Source organism: Pongo abelii, chromosome X, assembly GCF_028885655.2.
Source record: "Pongo abelii isolate AG06213 chromosome X, NHGRI_mPonAbe1-v2.0_pri, whole genome shotgun sequence".
In the NCBI taxonomy this organism is placed as follows: Eukaryota; Metazoa; Chordata; class Mammalia; order Primates; family Hominidae; genus Pongo; species Pongo abelii.
In genome coordinates, this window is record NC_072008.2 from 40,934,121 (window position 1) to 40,952,271 (window position 18,151).

The 18,151-nt window shown below is 38.7% G+C and overlaps 1 protein-coding gene across 11 annotated transcripts in view; it reads right to left on the reverse strand.

Annotated features, from left to right (window-relative positions):
* MED14 (mediator complex subunit 14) overlaps positions 1-18,151 on the reverse strand; it is an 86,510-nt gene that overhangs the window by 21,548 nt on the left and 46,811 nt on the right. For all 11 annotated transcript variants that reach the window (XM_063721390.1, XM_063721389.1, XM_063721388.1 and 8 more), the window contains exons 16-23: positions 17,062-17,138; positions 11,466-11,626; positions 11,233-11,379; positions 10,557-10,648; positions 9,461-9,613; positions 8,561-8,830; positions 3,901-4,041; positions 414-525 (exon numbers count right to left, since the gene is read on the reverse strand). In XM_063721390.1, the coding sequence (XP_063577460.1) occupies positions 414-525; positions 3,901-4,041; positions 8,561-8,830; positions 9,461-9,613; positions 10,557-10,648; positions 11,233-11,379; positions 11,466-11,626; positions 17,062-17,138 (1,153 nt within the window). The remainder of the gene's footprint in view (positions 1-413; positions 526-3,900; positions 4,042-8,560; positions 8,831-9,460; positions 9,614-10,556; positions 10,649-11,232; positions 11,380-11,465; positions 11,627-17,061; positions 17,139-18,151) is intronic.

An 18,151-nucleotide genomic window follows, 5' to 3' on the forward strand; every position in this document is an offset into this window, starting at 1 on the left:
TGTAAAGGGCTGTCGTAGCGGGAAAGCAGCCATAGACATTATATAAACAAGTGTGGCTTCATTCCAACGAAACTTTATTTACAAAAACAGGTGACAGGCAGGATTTGGCTCATAGGCCTTAGAGTCTGTCAACCTGTAACATAGATCATGTTGTGATTAGCACCCCCTGGAGTTGTGCTGTGAGTCTGGCTCTGGGTGACATTAATTTAAACCTTTTAAAGTGCTCCCAAGCCTGGACACAGACTTCACAAACCTTCCATAATAAATGAGTGACAACTATCTAGCCATAGACTAGAAAGGGAATTCTCTCTGAAGCCTGAGGCTAGATGCACAGTGCTTCTCAATGTGGGGGGTGTGTGTGTGTATTTTGGATTTGAAAGTTGAACATGACAAGAGAGTAAGTAATATCTTACCTGGAGACTGTGTGTGCATCATTGAGGGAGACTGATTGACTGTGCTATGATAAGATGTAGGGGGTGAAGTAAGAGGATAAGCACCTGATGTTCCTGGCTGCTTTGGAAATGGCTGAAAAGAAGAAAATTAAATGTTGGTAAAATGGCCAACTGCATGGAGCATAAGAGTGTGGCTTTCACTAATTATAGCTACAGTGTTAATATTTACACACTTTGTTGGTTACCAAATAGGAAACATGAGGTATAAAAGTGTGCAAAATAAATACACATAAGCACAAGTCTTTATAAACCCCGACTTTCGAAATGTTTTAAAACAGCAACATCCTCTTTCACGATCTTGCAATGCTTTCTATCCCTCAAGATGTTTTTTGCTCATTTTCTATCTAGCATATAACTGATTTATCTCTATTATTTATCTACCATTTCATTGATTCTAAGACATTTTCCCCCCACACTTTTATATCTCTAAAATCAGGGTATGTCTTTCCATTTATGGGATGTTAGTTTAACTGGCAGTGTTTTTTCTTTCTGAGCGGTAGATAAAAACTGTAGTTATAAAAAAGATACTGTGTATCTTTTTATACTGTGTTATAAAAAAGACACTGTGTATCTTTTTATACTGTGTTATAAAAAAGACACTGTGTATCTTTTTATACTGTGTATAAGATGTAACGCATCTTACATTTGGTGGCATTTAGTATCAATGAAATATGGTAGCTCAGCCTGACCTTTACTCATCTTTATCACTATCACAAGGTAGTTGTAACATTTTACATATTTTCTAGTGGCAAACGAGAGTTTCAGTTGTTCCTAATATCAAATGTTGTAAATAATTATCAATTTTTTTCTTAAAACCATTTTTGTGGGTGTGGAGTGTTATTTCATTGTAGCTTTAATTTGTATTTCTGCGATGGCAAATAATGTTTGAATACCTTTTCGGTGCTTATTGGCCACTTGAACATCCTATTATGTGAAATGACTTGAATCTTTTACCTACTTTTAAAACCAGATTGTATACTTTTTTTTTATTGATTCTTTCTAAGCTATCTTAAAGAAATTATAGAATTCAGGCTAACTCATAAGCTACAAAATCATATATTTGCCCATACTGTTTTATCCAATAATGTAGAATGTACCTTTATGTTTGGAGATGTAAGCCATACTAACTTGTTAATTAAAACTATGATATTCATAAGCTTTTATATTTTCTTCCTTTCCTTTCTCATGGACTAGCTTATGCACTAAAACTGCATTTTATATAAAAGAAGAAAAGCTACCTGCTAACATCAAGTAAAATGTACATGAATCCCTTTATGAACATTTTTTTCTCACAACTGTCTTATCAGGGAGATGAACAGTTTACAAATAGAAGCATAGCACAGATATCTGATAAACAGAAAAAAACTGAAAACTGAAACTGCTCAATAAAAGGCTCAATCTTTAGGAGGTACGTAAAGCCAAAGCCACCGACTAAAGACATTTAACCATGGCAGATGAATATTCTTTTAAAAGGATTCTGACTTGGTATTAAGTGTCAAACTTTTTAACTTAAAAACAAAACAAACAAAAAAGCTCTACCTACAAGTTGAATAGAGAGCAAGAAAAGGCAGAAAATTCCTCAAGTTTTCCCAAAGTGACAAATCATTCTAACTTTTCTAGAATATCCTAACCTTTGGCCAATCTACCCACTTCTAATCCTTCTGCCTTAGCCTGCAACTATTTTCCTACTTAGAAATCTCATGTTCAGTATGAAATGTTACTGGGTGTATATTGCTCTTAGCCAAATCAGAATATCTAATAAACTAGTGCTGCAGGCTCTCACTGTGTCAAATTATGATTTTTTTCAGTAACAAAAGCACTTTGGGAGGCCAAGGTGGGCAGATCACCTGAGGTCGGGAGGTCGAGACCAGCCTGACCAACATGGAGAAACCCCCTCTCTACTAAAAATACAAAATTAGCCAGGCATGGTGATGCGTGCCTGTAGTCCCAGCTACTCAGGAGGCTGAGGCAGGAGAATCACTTGAACCTGGGAGGCGGAGGTTGTGGTGAGCTGAAATCACACCACTGCACTCCAGCCTGGGCAACAAGAGCGAAACTCCATCTCAAAAAAAAAAAAAAAAAAAAAAAAAAATCATTACAGAGGGGCCAATGAACAACTTATTTTGGGAGAGGGAGAGAATAATGGACCACATTCTCCCTCCATTCCCCCTATAACATTGGCCCTGCTACGGCCATGGTCATCAGCCAGCCCATCTCAGTTACTTCTTTCCCCCAAAGGATGTGGCTCATCCCCTACTCCACATCAGGTACAGGAAAGATTGAAAATGCAAGAAAGTGGCTTCCACAAGAAAAAAGCTGCTCTGATATCCGCTGGGCCAAGGTACTTCTCTCCCATGGTGGCCCAGCATCTTCAAAGGGCTAGTATCTCATCTGAGTCAATGTCTGTCACAAGAGCCCCGCACCTCGGCTACACAGAGACATTCGCATAGGCCTTTACTGAGCTTCCCTGTTCTACATGAAGGCCAAGAAAGGAAACAGTGAGAAGGCAAGTAACCCTAAATAGCTGCCAGGAACAATACAGCTTCCACAAAACCCTCCTTCTAGTAAGAATCTAGCACTTTTTCAAAGATTTAAGCACTGGAAAGTTGTAGTCACTAAGTAGCCAGACCAGAAGCTAAGCAATAAAATAAGCTAAGAGGATTCTCTGCACAATGCTGGTTTCAAGCAATGCTATTCATGAACGCTTCTGGGTGAGAAGCAGTGAGCTATTTTGTAAACCAAAACTAAAGGATGTGCCAAAGAGCCTTGCCTACAGGCTGTGTGCTCATATACAACTAAAAATGAAGCCCCTGAAGACTCCGGCCCAGAGTCTACAGCCCCATTGAGGATTTTCCAGACTAGGGAGTCACACAGGACTGTTGAAGGGCTAAACAATCACTGTTCACCTTCTATTTCAGGAGGGTCAGTGAGAGAACAATGGCTAGCCTAGGGGCCTGTTCAACTCTCAGACATGTAAAGGTGACAGGACAGAACTGAAAGCTCTTATGGTTCTATAATGTGGCTTATCCAAATGGTCTGAGGACAGAACCCTGAAAATTTGTCTACCTGTTCTCTGTAGGAGTCCCTACTGAACATCGCTAGACATTTAGTCCACTGTGCTCTACTTTAATAGCATCTGTCCTTCAAGACAAGGTGAGGAAACTCTCTCAAAGATCTCAGATCCTGCGGATGGTATTTCCATCCTTGGAATCATATAACATCATTTTAAGTGTGTGAATGATCTGAGATTAATGCTGTTTCCAACACTATTCATTTCTTGTCACTGGAAGTCTCCTCACCTCCTTCTGTAAGTCTTTATTTCATAAGTATTTTCTGGGCATCTTGGGCCCACCAAGGACCTCCTTGTCTTTCAATGAAGTCTTGACACCTATAGAACCTGTGAAGTTACAGAAATGTGATACCACTTGGAATTCTGGCTAGATATTACCTGTTGCTGGGGTGGTGGCTGGAGCTGTGATATTAAAGAATCCATCATATCTCCTCCTATAGGAGAAGGGGGATTATCATCCTCATTTACAGACCTTCTTCGAGCATCCTGATTGCTGTCAACAAACATATTCAGGAACGTCTACGGATATAAACAGGCAAAATTTAGATTATTTTACCTAACATTATTAGTAAAATATTTTAAATTATTTAGAATATTTAAACAGAAACACAGTATGTTGATCCTTGAAGATCGTTACTAGAACAACCTAGAAGAAATATTGTTAATTTTGGAACGGGAAACTGAGGAAAACAGTTAACAAAAACAGCATTTAAAAAAAGTCATATTGACTAAGAAATATTGTGTGAGCAAAAAGTTGAAGAAAGAAGTACATCCTGGCACCTCTTACCATCAGATCATAATATTTTCTTATTAACTTCTAATCCAGAAATGGGGGTAAAAAATGAAAAGCATATTGGCCATAACTTCAATGACTTGGAAAATTTCCCAGCTAGTGAGCCCTCTCACTTTTTAAACTAGAAAATATGAAAGGAAAACTGAGTAAGAAACGATCCAATTTTTTCCTTTTTTATATTATATAATTTAATCTTGAACCATTAAGAGTGGGACAGCCTTGTTTTACATATTGTCAAAACTGAGCAAAGCTATCAGAGTTTGTGTTTCAAGCACAGATTCTCTTTAACACTCCTCACATCCCCAGTATTCAAATATACATATATTTGAATCATAAGCTTATCAGAATCACTAGAGGGCTATTAATAGTCCATAGTGGGCTGAGCACGGTGGCTCATCCCTGTAATCGCAGCACTTTGGGAGGCCAAGATGGGAGGATCCCTTGCGAGACCAACCTGGGCAATAATGGCAAAACCTCATCTCTACAAAAAATAGAAAAATCAGCCAGGCATGGTGGTGCACACTTGTGGATCCAGCTACTAGGGAGGCTGAGATGGGAGGACTGCTTGAGCCCGGGAAGTTGAGGCTGCAGTGAGCCGTGATCCCACCACTGCGCTCCAGCCTGGGCGACAGAGCGAGACCCTGTCTCAAAAAAGAAGTCTACAGTCTACTTTTAATTAAAGATGATGGGCTCACAACACACATTGCATTCTTTCCCCACTAAACCACTGGAAAAAATTTTTTGAAGCAATAAGTAACAAAGACAAAAAGAATAGGAGAAGAGAAGAAACAGCAATACATCCGGGAGGCTGCAAAGCAGATGGCTGAGTAGCAACTAGAACCATCCAATGTGAGAAAGTTGTATCCTAAGTAAGCTGTGGGAAAAGCCAAGAAGCAAGCTATTTCCATCCAGATCCCCGAGACACTTTGGAACTGGCAGTATCAGGCACTGATATGGTTTGGCTCTGTGTCCCTACCCAAATCTCATCTTGAATTGTAATCGAATTGTAATCCCCATGTGTTGAGAGAGGGACTGATTGATTGGATTATGGGGACAGTTCCCCCCACGCTGTTGTGCTAGTGAGTTCTCACCAGATCTGATGGTTTTATAAGTAGAAGTTTCCCCTGCTCTCACGCTTCTCGCCTGCAGCTATGTAAGGCGTGCGTGCTTCCCCTTTACCTTCCACCACGATTGTAAACTTCCTGAGGCCTCCTAGCCATTCTTTCTGTTAAGCTTGTGGAACTGTGAGTCAATTAAACCTCTTTCCTTTATAAATTACCCAGTCTTGGGTAGTATCTTTACAGCAATGTGAAAATGGACTAATATGGGTACCTCTGGAAGTGGGGATAAAAGTGGGACTAATAACAGAAGGACTAAGTGAAAGTCTAAGAGACACTTAGACCCTCCCAGATCCTCTGCTGTTCTCACTGAGCTTGGTTATCTCTTCCACCCTGGAGGAGGATCTCTGACTTGAGGGATGCCAAAGACCAACTCAGAGAAGGACTACTATACAAAAAATGGGGATCAAAGTCTACATAAATTTGAGAATACTCGTTTTCTCATTTGACTTTCCCAATACTGAAAGCCAGATGCATACCATCTATGCAGATTTGGATACTCCTGTCTTAGTACTCACACCAGCCCAACAAAAAGACCTAAAGCTACTGATATCGTGAGTTTCCCAAAGAAATGGCCCAAGGAGATCATCCTGCAATGAAGACCACAGTCAGTAAGTCTTACCTTTAAATAAGAGCAGAGAGTTAAGAATCGCTTAACATTTGAGGAAAGACACTAATATAAAAGAAATCGATACCACACCCCCCCAAACACAAAAGCAAGGCGAATAAAATAGAGATTATGTAGGATAAAAAGAAAAAGTAATGTTGCCATATAATAGAATGTTTAAAATAAACATTTAGAAACAAAAAAAGACCTTCTGAAAAAATTTTTTAAAGAATGGCCAAAATAAAATATTGGTAGAAATAAAAAATAGAGGGATTAGAGGAAAAAAGTGAGGTATCTCCCAGAAACAAGAGACAAAAAAACAGAAGAAATAAGAAAATTGGAGGACAAGTCCACAATGCCTAGCATCAGAACATTAGGAGTACCCGAACGAGCTAACAGAGAAAACAACGGAGATGAACCAAGAAATAGTGCAAGGAGATTTCCCAAAGCAAAAGGATATTAAGTTTTCAGACTGAAACAGCCCACTCAAGTCACATAATGTTCAACAGTGTGAACTCATTACACATCTCAATAGTCACAATGGAAGCTAGGAGACAATGAAGTAGTACCTTCAAAATTTTTACAGAAAATGATTGCAACCTAGAGTTCTTTATCTAGCCACTTCAGTTAGATGAGGGTAAACTAAAGATGCTTTCAGGCATATGTGATTTCAAATTAATTCCCCACCCCCCATGTACCTTCTCCCAGTAATCAAAACAATGAAGTAAACCAAGAAAAAAAACAAGGCGCCCATCACCAAAGGCATGCAATGTGCAACATAAAAGAGAAATGAAGGAATCTCCCCTTTCATCCTTTTGCAGATTCTTAAGTGAACACTGTGTAGAAGGCCCAGAGTGCTATCAGTCCAAATTGGAGCAGGTCAGAGGCCTGTTGAAGAGATTTCTTCAAGATGAAATCAATGTTATCTTGATATGTTTGAACATACTAAAAGGAGTTACATAACTAGGAGAGAGTTTAAGGTTAATTAGTGATAGGTACTACAGAGAAAGCGAAACCAAAAAAGACCCAATTAATAATTCCCAATAAAATAAAATGTTGAGCAAGACAGGAAAAATAATCATAGTAAGCTTGGTTGCAGCAGCGCTTACATATTCATAACAGCGCAAATGCTGAAAAATAATCTAATCAAAATTGCTACCTAACCATGTTACAAAGATAGGAGGAAAGACAAATGTGTTTATGCACTGAGAGCAGCCTGGAAGGGGGAAGGCACACATAAAAAAGAATTTAATAAGAATTAAAGCCTGGGCAACACGATGAAACCCCATCTCTACAAAAAATACAAAAATTATCTGGGTATGGTCCCAGCTACTGGGGATGCTGAGGTGGGAGGATGGATTTAGCCCTGGTGGTTGAGGCTGCAGTGAGCCATGATCATGCCACTGCACTCCAGCCTGAAGGACAGAATGAGACCCTGTCTCCAAAAAAAAAAAAAAAAAAGAAAAGAAAAGAAAAGAAAACCAGAAAAAAAAAACCAGAAAAAAGAATACTCATCTTCCATTGTGAGAATCAGATAATGCCCTCAACCAAAAAGTAAACAAATAGCAATGTAGGCATTCTACTTAGAGATAAAGATATAAATACCAAGAGAATCAGCTATATAAGAATTGAAAACAGGGCATCTGGGGAGCAAGAAAATGACAAGAGTGGGTTGCAGGAGACTATTTTTCAAATCAAGCCTTTTAGATTTATTTGACTCTAGACTAAAAACACATACAACTGAGCTATCACATCAGTTAACTACTCTGGCAGTTGCGGTCCAGGACCTTACATTTTTAAAAAGCATCAGGCCAGGCACAGGTTACTGTGATCCTAGCACTTTGGGAGGGTCCAGGACCTTACATTTTTTAAATGCATCAGGCCAGGCACAGATTACATCACGCCTGTAATCCCAGCACTTTGGGAGGCTGAGGCAGGTGGATCACCTGAGGTCAGGAGTTCAAGACCAGCCAGGCCAACATAGTGAAACCCCATCTCTACTAAAAATACAAAAATTAGCCAGGTGTGGTGGTGCATGCCTATAATCTCAGCTACTGGGGAGGCTGAGGCAGGAGAGGCGCTTGAATCCACATGGCTGAAGTTGCAGTGAGCCAAGATTGTGCCGCTGCACTCCAGCCTGGGTGACAGAGTGAGACTCTGTCTCATAAATAAATAAGCATCACAGTAGAATTGATGAGCAAACCTTTTCAAAAATCAATGATAAACACTACTTTTAAAGTTCCAAAGACCAAACACAACTGTTTTTAGTATCTTCACCCTACTGATCAGAAGGTAAGAATATAAAGAAAAATACTTTTAATCATCTCATACACATAAGCACAGCACTTTATCAGAACTTCTAGCTCCTTCAGAATGACGTTATAGAGATGATGAATTAACACTGCTACTTACTAAATCTAAACAGGAATTTGTTGCTTTTCCCCATTATTTCCCCCTCAAAGAAACTATTTTAGAGATAATTTTTATGTTTACTCATGTTATGACACTAAAGTCTGTTACCTTTAGTCCTGGTGCAGGATAGAAACCTTCAACTAGTTTGCTGTTATCAAAAAGACTATAGGCACCATCCCGTATTGCCACAACACCTCGACTCCGGCAGTATATATCAATGCAATACATGTTCCTGAAGGCCAGTCTGATGTGGGTAGACGACTGTGGCAGAATGGAGAAGCACTGGTAGGCAGTGTTGGTTCTCTGGGTCAAGCCCAACATCGGCACAGTGGGGAGTTTGTTGATGGCATTTAATGGAGCCTGAGTATCAAACAGTACCTATAAGGAACAAACACAGTGAGAGCAGCCAGTTTCTGTACAAATGTTAAAACCTCAGAATTTTCAGTGTATAACTGTCAAAAATGAGACAACGTCCTTCTGACACATTCCATAAAACTTCCCCTTGAAGAGAATGCAAACTAGATCACTGGGTCCACATTGAATCAAAGAAAATTCTCAAAGAAGTGTTCAAGATATAAAAGACAAAAGTTATCAGCCTCAGTCATTAAAGACAAGTTAAGTCCCCATGATCTTTTAAAGAGTTTTGCCTGAGACACTAAATGCTGTTTTTTGTTTGTTTGTTTTTTGAGACAGGGTCTCATTCTGACACCCAGGCTGGAGTACAGTGGCACAATCACAGCTCACTGCAGCCTTGACCTCCCCAGGCTCAGGTGATCCTCCCACTTCAGCCTCCCAAGTAGCTGGGACTACAGGTGTGCATCGCCACACCTGACTAATTTTTGTATTTTTGTAGAGACAGGGTTTTGCCACATTGCCCAAGCTGGTCTTGAACTCCTGAGCACAAGCAATCCTTCCGCCTCGGCCTCCCAAAGTGTTGGGATTACAGGTGTGAACCAGCACGGCTGGCATACTAAGTCTTATTTTTAGACAGAAAATAAACTTAATTACCTGTAATAACTGAACCACATTTGGTGTTTTGTTGAACATTTCTTGAAGCTGATGGAGAATGGTATTGTGACAGTTACTGCAACCTGAGTTTGGGCCAACAGTTCCCAAAGAAATGTGGAATTTTTGATGGATCGAATTCCATTGGATACTAATCTAAATAAAAAAGATTACATGTTTCAGAAACTGAGAAAGTAACAGATTCAAGTAGGAGAAAAAAAAATGTTAAAAGTAAGGCAAAACGCCAAAAATCTAAATGGTTTTTTTTTTTGGAAAACAAGCAATAAAATAAGACTGGATTCGAACTCCAGATGTGCTGTTAATATTGAACAGTACATTCCCTGACCATGTGTTAGTCCTCTTTTACTAAATAAAACAGAAAGGCGCTAAAACAACTTTATTAAACTTTATTTGAAAATTATCATTAGTGTTTCTTTTCGTTTTTCTCTTGAACTGAAGAAGAGTCACACTCTTGGTACCATCAACTAAGGAGCACTGTCATAAAGGGGAAGGGTGCCACTCTGGACACAGATACACTTGGTTAATAGATTTTAAAAAGCTCAAGTAACCTGACATTACTTGACGTAGAAGTCTAGAGAGAAACCAGCTGGCTGCATTTTTATACTACATTTCTAGGACTTTACTTATGAGGTGGGAAAAAAAATAAAGAACTATAGATTACAGGAAATACTTCAAGATTAAGATAAGATGAAACAATGTTAACATTCATGTGACCAAAAGCAAAAACATACCATATTGTTATAACCACTCATACATAATTTTCCTTACAATAATTACATTGCCAAGCAAATTTGTAATCAGTGAAAAAAAAAATACAAACACCATCAGTACATTACCTTGTCCAAATTGCTTCAAGATTACATACCCCATCACAGGGTATTATTTTTGTTTTCAATTTTAAAGAGTTAAGCATTATAGTATAATATATTTATAGCCACAAAGCATTTAAAATTTACCATTTTTATCCCTAACTTTTACTTGAGCTCTTACTTATATTAAGGTAATTTTCATATTTTTTTAATTCTTGATTTTTAAAAGATTCATAAGACAGGAACTTCAGCATTTTAATCAGACTTACTGAGCTTCCCTTGGTGGTTCCATAACACAAGATAAGTTTTCGGTAATTATAAACACGAACTTCTGAGAAAATATTTAGATGAGCAGGTATGTCTAAACAGAAGGAAACAAAAAGGAGATTAATATTATACATGTAAAATTGTAAAATATAAATTTGAATAACACGGCATTTTGGCAATATTATATGCCCAGACAGGTCTCTAGTTAAGTAATTTAGTTTCTTAAAAAAAGCAACAGCATAAACAGATAATAGGCTTCTGTTTCTACAAAAGGGGGCAAGGGTAAGTGAGATATACTGAAGCAGTCTAGCATAGTGGTTAGAGGGTTCCAATTCCAACTCTGCCACTCACTAGCTATGGGACTTTATGCAAAGTTCTTAGTCTCTGCAACTTGTTTTCTTCTGTAAAATGAGGAATAATACCCACCCTCATGATTGTGACTGTGAAGATAACTCATTTGTTAACACAAGCAAACTGTTTATAATATTGTATGGCACACAGTAAATAAGCACTATTATTATGATACGGTATACCTGTGTGAAAGGAACACTTAAGTTTTATTAGATACACTTTAATTTTTTTGCTTGGAACACTGTGCATGTTTTACTTCAGCTAAAAAAAGGGTGAGGGCTTTTTTTTTTTTTTTTTTTTTTAAAAGGAGATTATCTCTACACGTACCTGGTAGAGAACGTGCAAATTCCAACACACACTCATATAATCGTGCAATGCTATTCCAGTCATTAAGAAACATTTCAACCACTTTTCTACCACCAACAGGCTCAGACAACAGATTTTCATATGTCAGGTAAACGTGCCGGGATGGTCCTACAGGATTAAAAGAGAATATTAATAGTAATCAATACTAAAAAAATCCAGAAATATGCAAAGACAAAATGTGTGAAACATCTCACCTTGCTCCCTGGTAGAAGTGCCATTAAGTGGACAATTTGCAAACACTAACTCTGCTACCCAAGTGCGGTTATTTCTACCTTGTAATCGGAAAGTGCAATCAAGAAGAGAGCGGTCCAGAGCCTTTTGGGTTTCCTCAGTTATACCCTTACAGGGAGGAATTCTGGTGATAAAAGACAGCATATGAAGTATACTTTACACAGACAAAGCTCAATGTACACAATGACAGACAGGGTATGACATTAGAGCTTCAGTTCAAACTCCACTTCTAGATACCTTCTGCAAAAGGAGGAAGCAATTCACAGCAATTAATAGTATTTAATCCATTTCCATTCACATCAATATGGATTAGAACTCTCATTTTAACAGTGATGTTTGTCTTTATTCATAATTTTGTTCTTTAAAAAAGACTACAATTCTACAGAATGAAAATCAAGAATACTGGTTTTCTGCAAAATCTATCTAGAACATCCTCAAGGAAAAGCTGAGGGGACCAAATCCTTATAAAACCACTCTTTGAAGACAGGATGATGTAGTACAAAGAACAAGGGCCTTGGAGTCAGAGACCCACATTCTAACTCTGACTCAGCCACATTTAATGTCTCTGAATTTCCCAACTACAAAATAGAGATGAAGAATTACTTTATGTGTCGTTGACGAAGAAAATGAAAGTGCTTATGGTGGCTGACACAGCAGGTATTCATATGTTTTGTTTTTTAAGAGATGGAGTCTTGCTGTGTTGCCCAGGCTAGCCTGGGCAATCCTCCCACCTCAGCCTCCCGAGTAGCTAGAATTACAGGTGCACACCACCAAGCCTGGCCCCATGTATGTTAATTCTCCCTTGCAGTAAAACCAAATCTTGGTCACTGACTGAATAACCATGATAAAATTCCAGGTTCATTATCCCCACTTTGCCACCTCCTCCTCTGTAGAGGTAACTCTTATTTTCATAGAGCTTTACATGTGCTAACTCATTTAACATACATATTGTCACACATACATCACATATACAAGAGGAATGTAGTAGCTTGGTGTCTTAAAATACCTACCTATCCATTTTCCTTCTACAGTTTTACAAACTATCTCATTGGTCATAAAACATTATGAGGTAATATATTTTAGCTATTCATGAGTTATTTCAGTAAGAGATGAAATAATGAGATTACTTAATTATATATAACCTTTAACTCATACAGAAGGTGGTTAATTCTCAGATTTGGTATAATAAATATCTATATTGAGGCAAAAAAAACAACAAATATAATTGGAATTAGGGAATGTTGGTTCAGACCCCTTAATTCAGAATATAACAAAGTTTCTCAGTCTTGGCAGGGTTGGCATTTGGGGCTGGAAAATCCTTTGTTGCGGGGTGAGGGGGCTGTCTTGTGCAGCCCAGGCCTCTACCTACTGGGTGCCAGTAGCACTTCCTACTCCCTCTTCTCAGTTAATGATCAAAAACATCTGCAGACATTGCCAAAAGTCCCCTGCAAGGCAAAACTGCCCTGGGGTTGAGAACCACTGACCTGGAATAAACAACTTAAGAGAGCAAAAAATAGATTGCATGTGCTAATTAAAACTTCTATCACAGCTCCTCTTCAATATACAGCTTTTGAAGTTTTTCAAAAGTTAATCTTTCACACTACATACTTTTTATCACTGCCAGAAAGATTTTGTGCAACTGTATTTTGGGTAGTTATTACAGAAATTGCATAAACTACCTATCTGTTCTTCAACTTGACAGGTATACTGAGGACTTGCCTGCCCTTACCCCTCACGACATAGCCCTCTCCGTAGGAGTTATAAAGCAGCCAATTCAGACAGATTTTTTAAATCTCAAGTTTGAAAATATAAATGCAGTACATTATCTTCCTTTCAAATAAAACAGGTTTTTCACAAAATCTATCTAGTTAGAAAAGGAAAGCACAGAAGCCAGCATGTGTTCAAGTGAGAACTAACTAAATCTTTTCCCATTTATGCTCTTAGAGACAGCGGAACCCTGAAAGTGCACTGTATATCACTTTAATCTGTGATGCAGATACAATGAGCTCTACCTCAAGGAACTCGTAAAATAGTTACTTGCTTTTAAGGTTATGAATGGAACAGAATGAATAAAAATAAACTGTAACTTTTATCTTCCCAGCATGATCATGTGAGGGGAAAAAAACAACAATCCCAAACCAGGTTCCCCAAAAGGAAAGCTGACAAAATTGTAACAAACTTAAAATACTGCAAAATACTATTATAGTACCCCAAAATTAAGAACCGAGGAAGGTATTTTCTGGACAATGGATTAACCTATCTGAAAATTTTTATCAATTCAAAAATGTTTGATTTACACAGCTGCTCCTAACCAACTTTTCTCCTGTGCTTCTCAGTACTAAACAAATTGAGGAGCCAGGCTATGGTCTTTTAAGGTCTGCCAGATGTGTGTCAGCTTTGTTGTGAGGGCTTTTACAATCATTAACCCCACTATGGCCCTGCAGTGCAAAACCAGGGAGATCACTGAAAGCACTAGCAAAAGCAGCATGAGTGTGCCTAAAATGAAAGTGAAGAGGTTTTTATAAAGATTGCACACGTGTATGAAGGACAAGCTGGGCCGCACAACTTGCAAAAAAAGAGCTGTGCCTGTGCATTATCAGCATAAGCTACAGGAGGCAAAGAAACAAAATGGAGGAAATGAAAAACCCTCGTGGGTGTGGCCAGAGGACCTTTACTACTGCACATGACTGTGACATGAGTTCAACGAGAAGGTGGGAAGTTTGCTGAGGCATTCAAAACTAGGCACCATGAGCATGCTGCTCTCTCAAAACTTGTGTCCCAAGCCTCATTTGAGTTATAGGATCAAGGCTCTTGAATTTGCACAAGGCAACAGGTCCATGAACCATAGCAATCGAAGAAATTTACTATGACACATTTGATACTATGATTGCAGAGATGCATCAAGGAGGCCTGCTCAACAAATTTTCAAGGGGATAAAGTAGAACAAGAACAGAATGTATTTTTGGCAAAGAGAAGGAAAATGTGCCAATTTTAAAGCTTTTAAGTATCAACTCATATTCATATTCAATATTAATATATCCAGGACTAAAAGCTTGTTACAAGAGTTTCTAGAGAATAAATGCATGAGTCCAATTCCATACTAATTAGGTCTATATAGGATTTTAATAAAATCATGTTGAGACATTTATTATTTACTTTTTTCTTCTTCACTTCTATACCCTACCCCAATAATGGACAGCACTTACTGGACAGTCATCTTTAACATATCCATTTATGTATATTTTCCTTTACATTTTAAAATAAAGAAAACAAAAGCCAAGATTAAAGACTTTAAGAATTATTATAAAATGAAGCTAAAAAATATAAAGTACTTCCTTCCTAGGTAGGACTCTTACGCATTCTCTTGAGTCCAAGAAGAAAGGAGACTGAAATTTCTCTTGTAAAAATGCCGAGAACAAGATATTTTTAAAATTTCACAAACCATGAAAAATACAACTAAGAGAACAGAATGCAAATGTTAACATTATCAACTTATCTACAGGTGCCAAGAAGAGTAAAAAGAAAAAAAAACCTATATCCAAGGCAAAGCAATTCAAAACCAAATGCAATTGAAAGTATTGCATTTTCCTACTGATTTCCAGTATAAGACTAGTTCTCTCTCTCCTGAAAACGTTTTTGTAGAAATGTTGTTAAGATAGCCAGGAAGAGGAATTATTCTAGTTCTTCAATTCTGTAGTATCTAAAGTGAGCACTAATGACACATGGGTTATGTGACACTATTTGCTAGCTCTATCTACCTTCCACAGAAACAGATTCCTAGATAACAAATGGTAAAGCCCCACTGCTCGAATTGCAGAGCTGCTATGTCTTAGCAGACAGAGGAATTCAATAAATAAAAATTGCTTATATAATTTATATCATTAAGCAACATCTGGGAAACAATAAAGTATATCCCTCCTTTGCAAAGAAACCTGTTTCCTGGACCAAAAAGGTTGATCTCTTAGATGGTATTCTGACTTTGCAAGTCCATACTGGGTCACTTTTAAAGCACATGTACCACATTAGTTTTACTTCTAAGCATCTTTTGGCTCCTCGTCCTTCGTCCACTAGAACTAAGCCCTATGCCCATCTCCTTCCGTATACTCTTTCCTGGTGATCTAATTTACTACCCCAGCTCAATTACTATCACGATGGTGATGACTTTATCTACTTCTCCTTCCCAGATCTGTTACCTGAGCTTGAAACACATCTCTGCCTGCCCAAAGGGCATTCAGGCACCTTAAACTTAGCAAAGTCCATTCAAACTCACATCTTTGGTGTCCCTCATCTCAGAAAACACTGCCACCATCCATCATTTGCCCAAGATAAAACCAAGAATCATCTTTGCCAGTTTCCCCTCTTTCTCACCTTCAACACCAATCTAATCATGACTCGTGAATATTTTCTCTCCTAACTCCTTGTGGAACGTACCCTACTCTGAGCTACCAACAACTCTAATGCGAACCACTTCAACAACTGGTTTCATTACTTTAGTCTTGTTCCCATTCAATTTATTCTCCATATTGCTATCAGGTTGAGCTTCCAAAAACACCTATCTAATGATGTCAGTTTTAGCTTAAAATCATCTGATAGCTTCTTAGTGCCATTAGGATAAAGCCTAAATTGTTGAAGGACATTTACACAGGCCTAAAGGATCTGACCCCTTCCTGCTTACATTTCCAGCCTCATTTCTCCCATCTCCTGCCATGCCGAACTCCTTTCAGCACAAAAATGCCAAGCTCTCTCTTCCCTCCAAGCCTTCACATTAGCAGTTATCCCTCTGGTCAGGACCTCCCACCACCTCTGCCCCACTTTCCTCTGACTAATTCTCACCTCTCCTTCAGTCCAAGTATAACTGGTACTTCCTCAGGGATACCCTTCCTGACTTCTGAACTAGCCCATATTCCTCTGCTTTATGAACCCACAGCATTCTGAGGGGATGTCAGAATTCAAGCCTGACACACAGTCACACTCAATGTATATCTGCTGAATGAATCAAAGAAATGAAGAGAAAAGACATCCAAAAATACCAAGTGAGGCCAGGTGCGGTGGCTTATGCCTGTAATCCCAACACTTTGGGAGGCCGAGGTGGATGGATCACTTGAGGCCAGGAGTTCGAGACCAGCCTGGTCAACATGGCAAAACCCCGTCGCTATTAAAAATACACAAAAACTAGCTGGGCGTCGTGGTGTGCGCCTGTAGTCCCAGCTACTCAGGAGGTTGAGGCACGAGAATTGCTTGAACCTAGGAGGCAGAGGTTGGGAGGCTGCAGTGAGCCAAGATCATGCCACTGCACTCCAGTCAACCTGAGCAACAGAATGAGACTCTGTCTCAAAACAAGCAAACAAACAAACAACAAAAAAAACAAAACCAAGTGATGCTGGACTGCCACTCCATAGATTAAAGGGAATCTTCCCCCAGACCCCAGTAACTCTATGCAGAAATCCACAACACGCACAGGTTCTGAACACTGCTCTACGTTGTCTCATGAAAGAGAAGCAGCTTTCAGAGTGTGACTGCAACATGTGGCACCAAGTGAAACACATGACAGGGGCTTACTTTAATAAGCGAATTGCATGGCTGAAGCCATCACCTTCCACTTGCACTCCTTGATGTGGAATCTCCAGATTGGACAACTAGAAAGAGAAAAACAATTATATCAGACCACCAATTTTACAAAAACAACTACCATTTCTAAGTACTATGGTCTCTATTCTTGTGGCACCTGTTCTAGGACCATTCTTTCCCCAAGTTACAACATATTAGGCATGAGTATTATCCCCATCATTAGATTCCCTGGGAAACGACACGAAGTCCAGTGGAACTCAAAGCTGTCCCAGTGCATCTAGTTTAAGAAACACCTCCACAAGTGGCAAATATTCAAAATTTAGGAGATTAGTCTAATTTTTGCAGGGAGCCAAAAAAAGTAATCTAGAATCAATTTTAGTAGTTCAAGAGGCCACAAGAATGGTTTCTCATGTAATTCTCTTGTTTGTTCAAAACAATGTTTGAGTCACTGTCATAGCTTATTTCTAAACAATATTTTTTAGTTTACAACATTTCTGAAATACATTTTTAAGAATTAAACTACTTCCTATGTGAAACCCAAGAAAAGATTTCCAATTTGTGCATTTACCCAATGACATCTATTTCCCAATTAAAGGATTCAGAAAGCAAATTAAAAAGATAAATGCAGAGATAGTGCCTGAAACCCTTTCCATGGGACTGCAAGTAATTACGGTATGCCAGAAAGTCATCTGATCTAAAGAAATGCTTGCTTTTGGCAGATATTCCCAGGTCTTGCATGACAGACTATTTATATCTACCATGTTCTGGAAAGGATTTAAGGAAGTTCCAAGTATTTGAGTGAGCCCTGCTCTTTGGGCCTGGGAAAGGGAAAGGTTTAGAAAAATAGCTGCTACCAAATAGGAAGTAGGGGTTCAGATTCAAAAGGAAATGAAGTGTGGGCCAGCTCAAAAATACTGCTGCTATTCTATCAATCAGATATATAAACATCCGGCCAGGTGGAGTGGCTCACACCTGTAATCCCAGCACTTTGGGAGGCCGAGGCAGTTGGATCACCTGAGGTCAGGAGTTCGAGACGAGCCTAGCCAACATGGTAAAACCCCGTCTCTACTAATACAAAAAT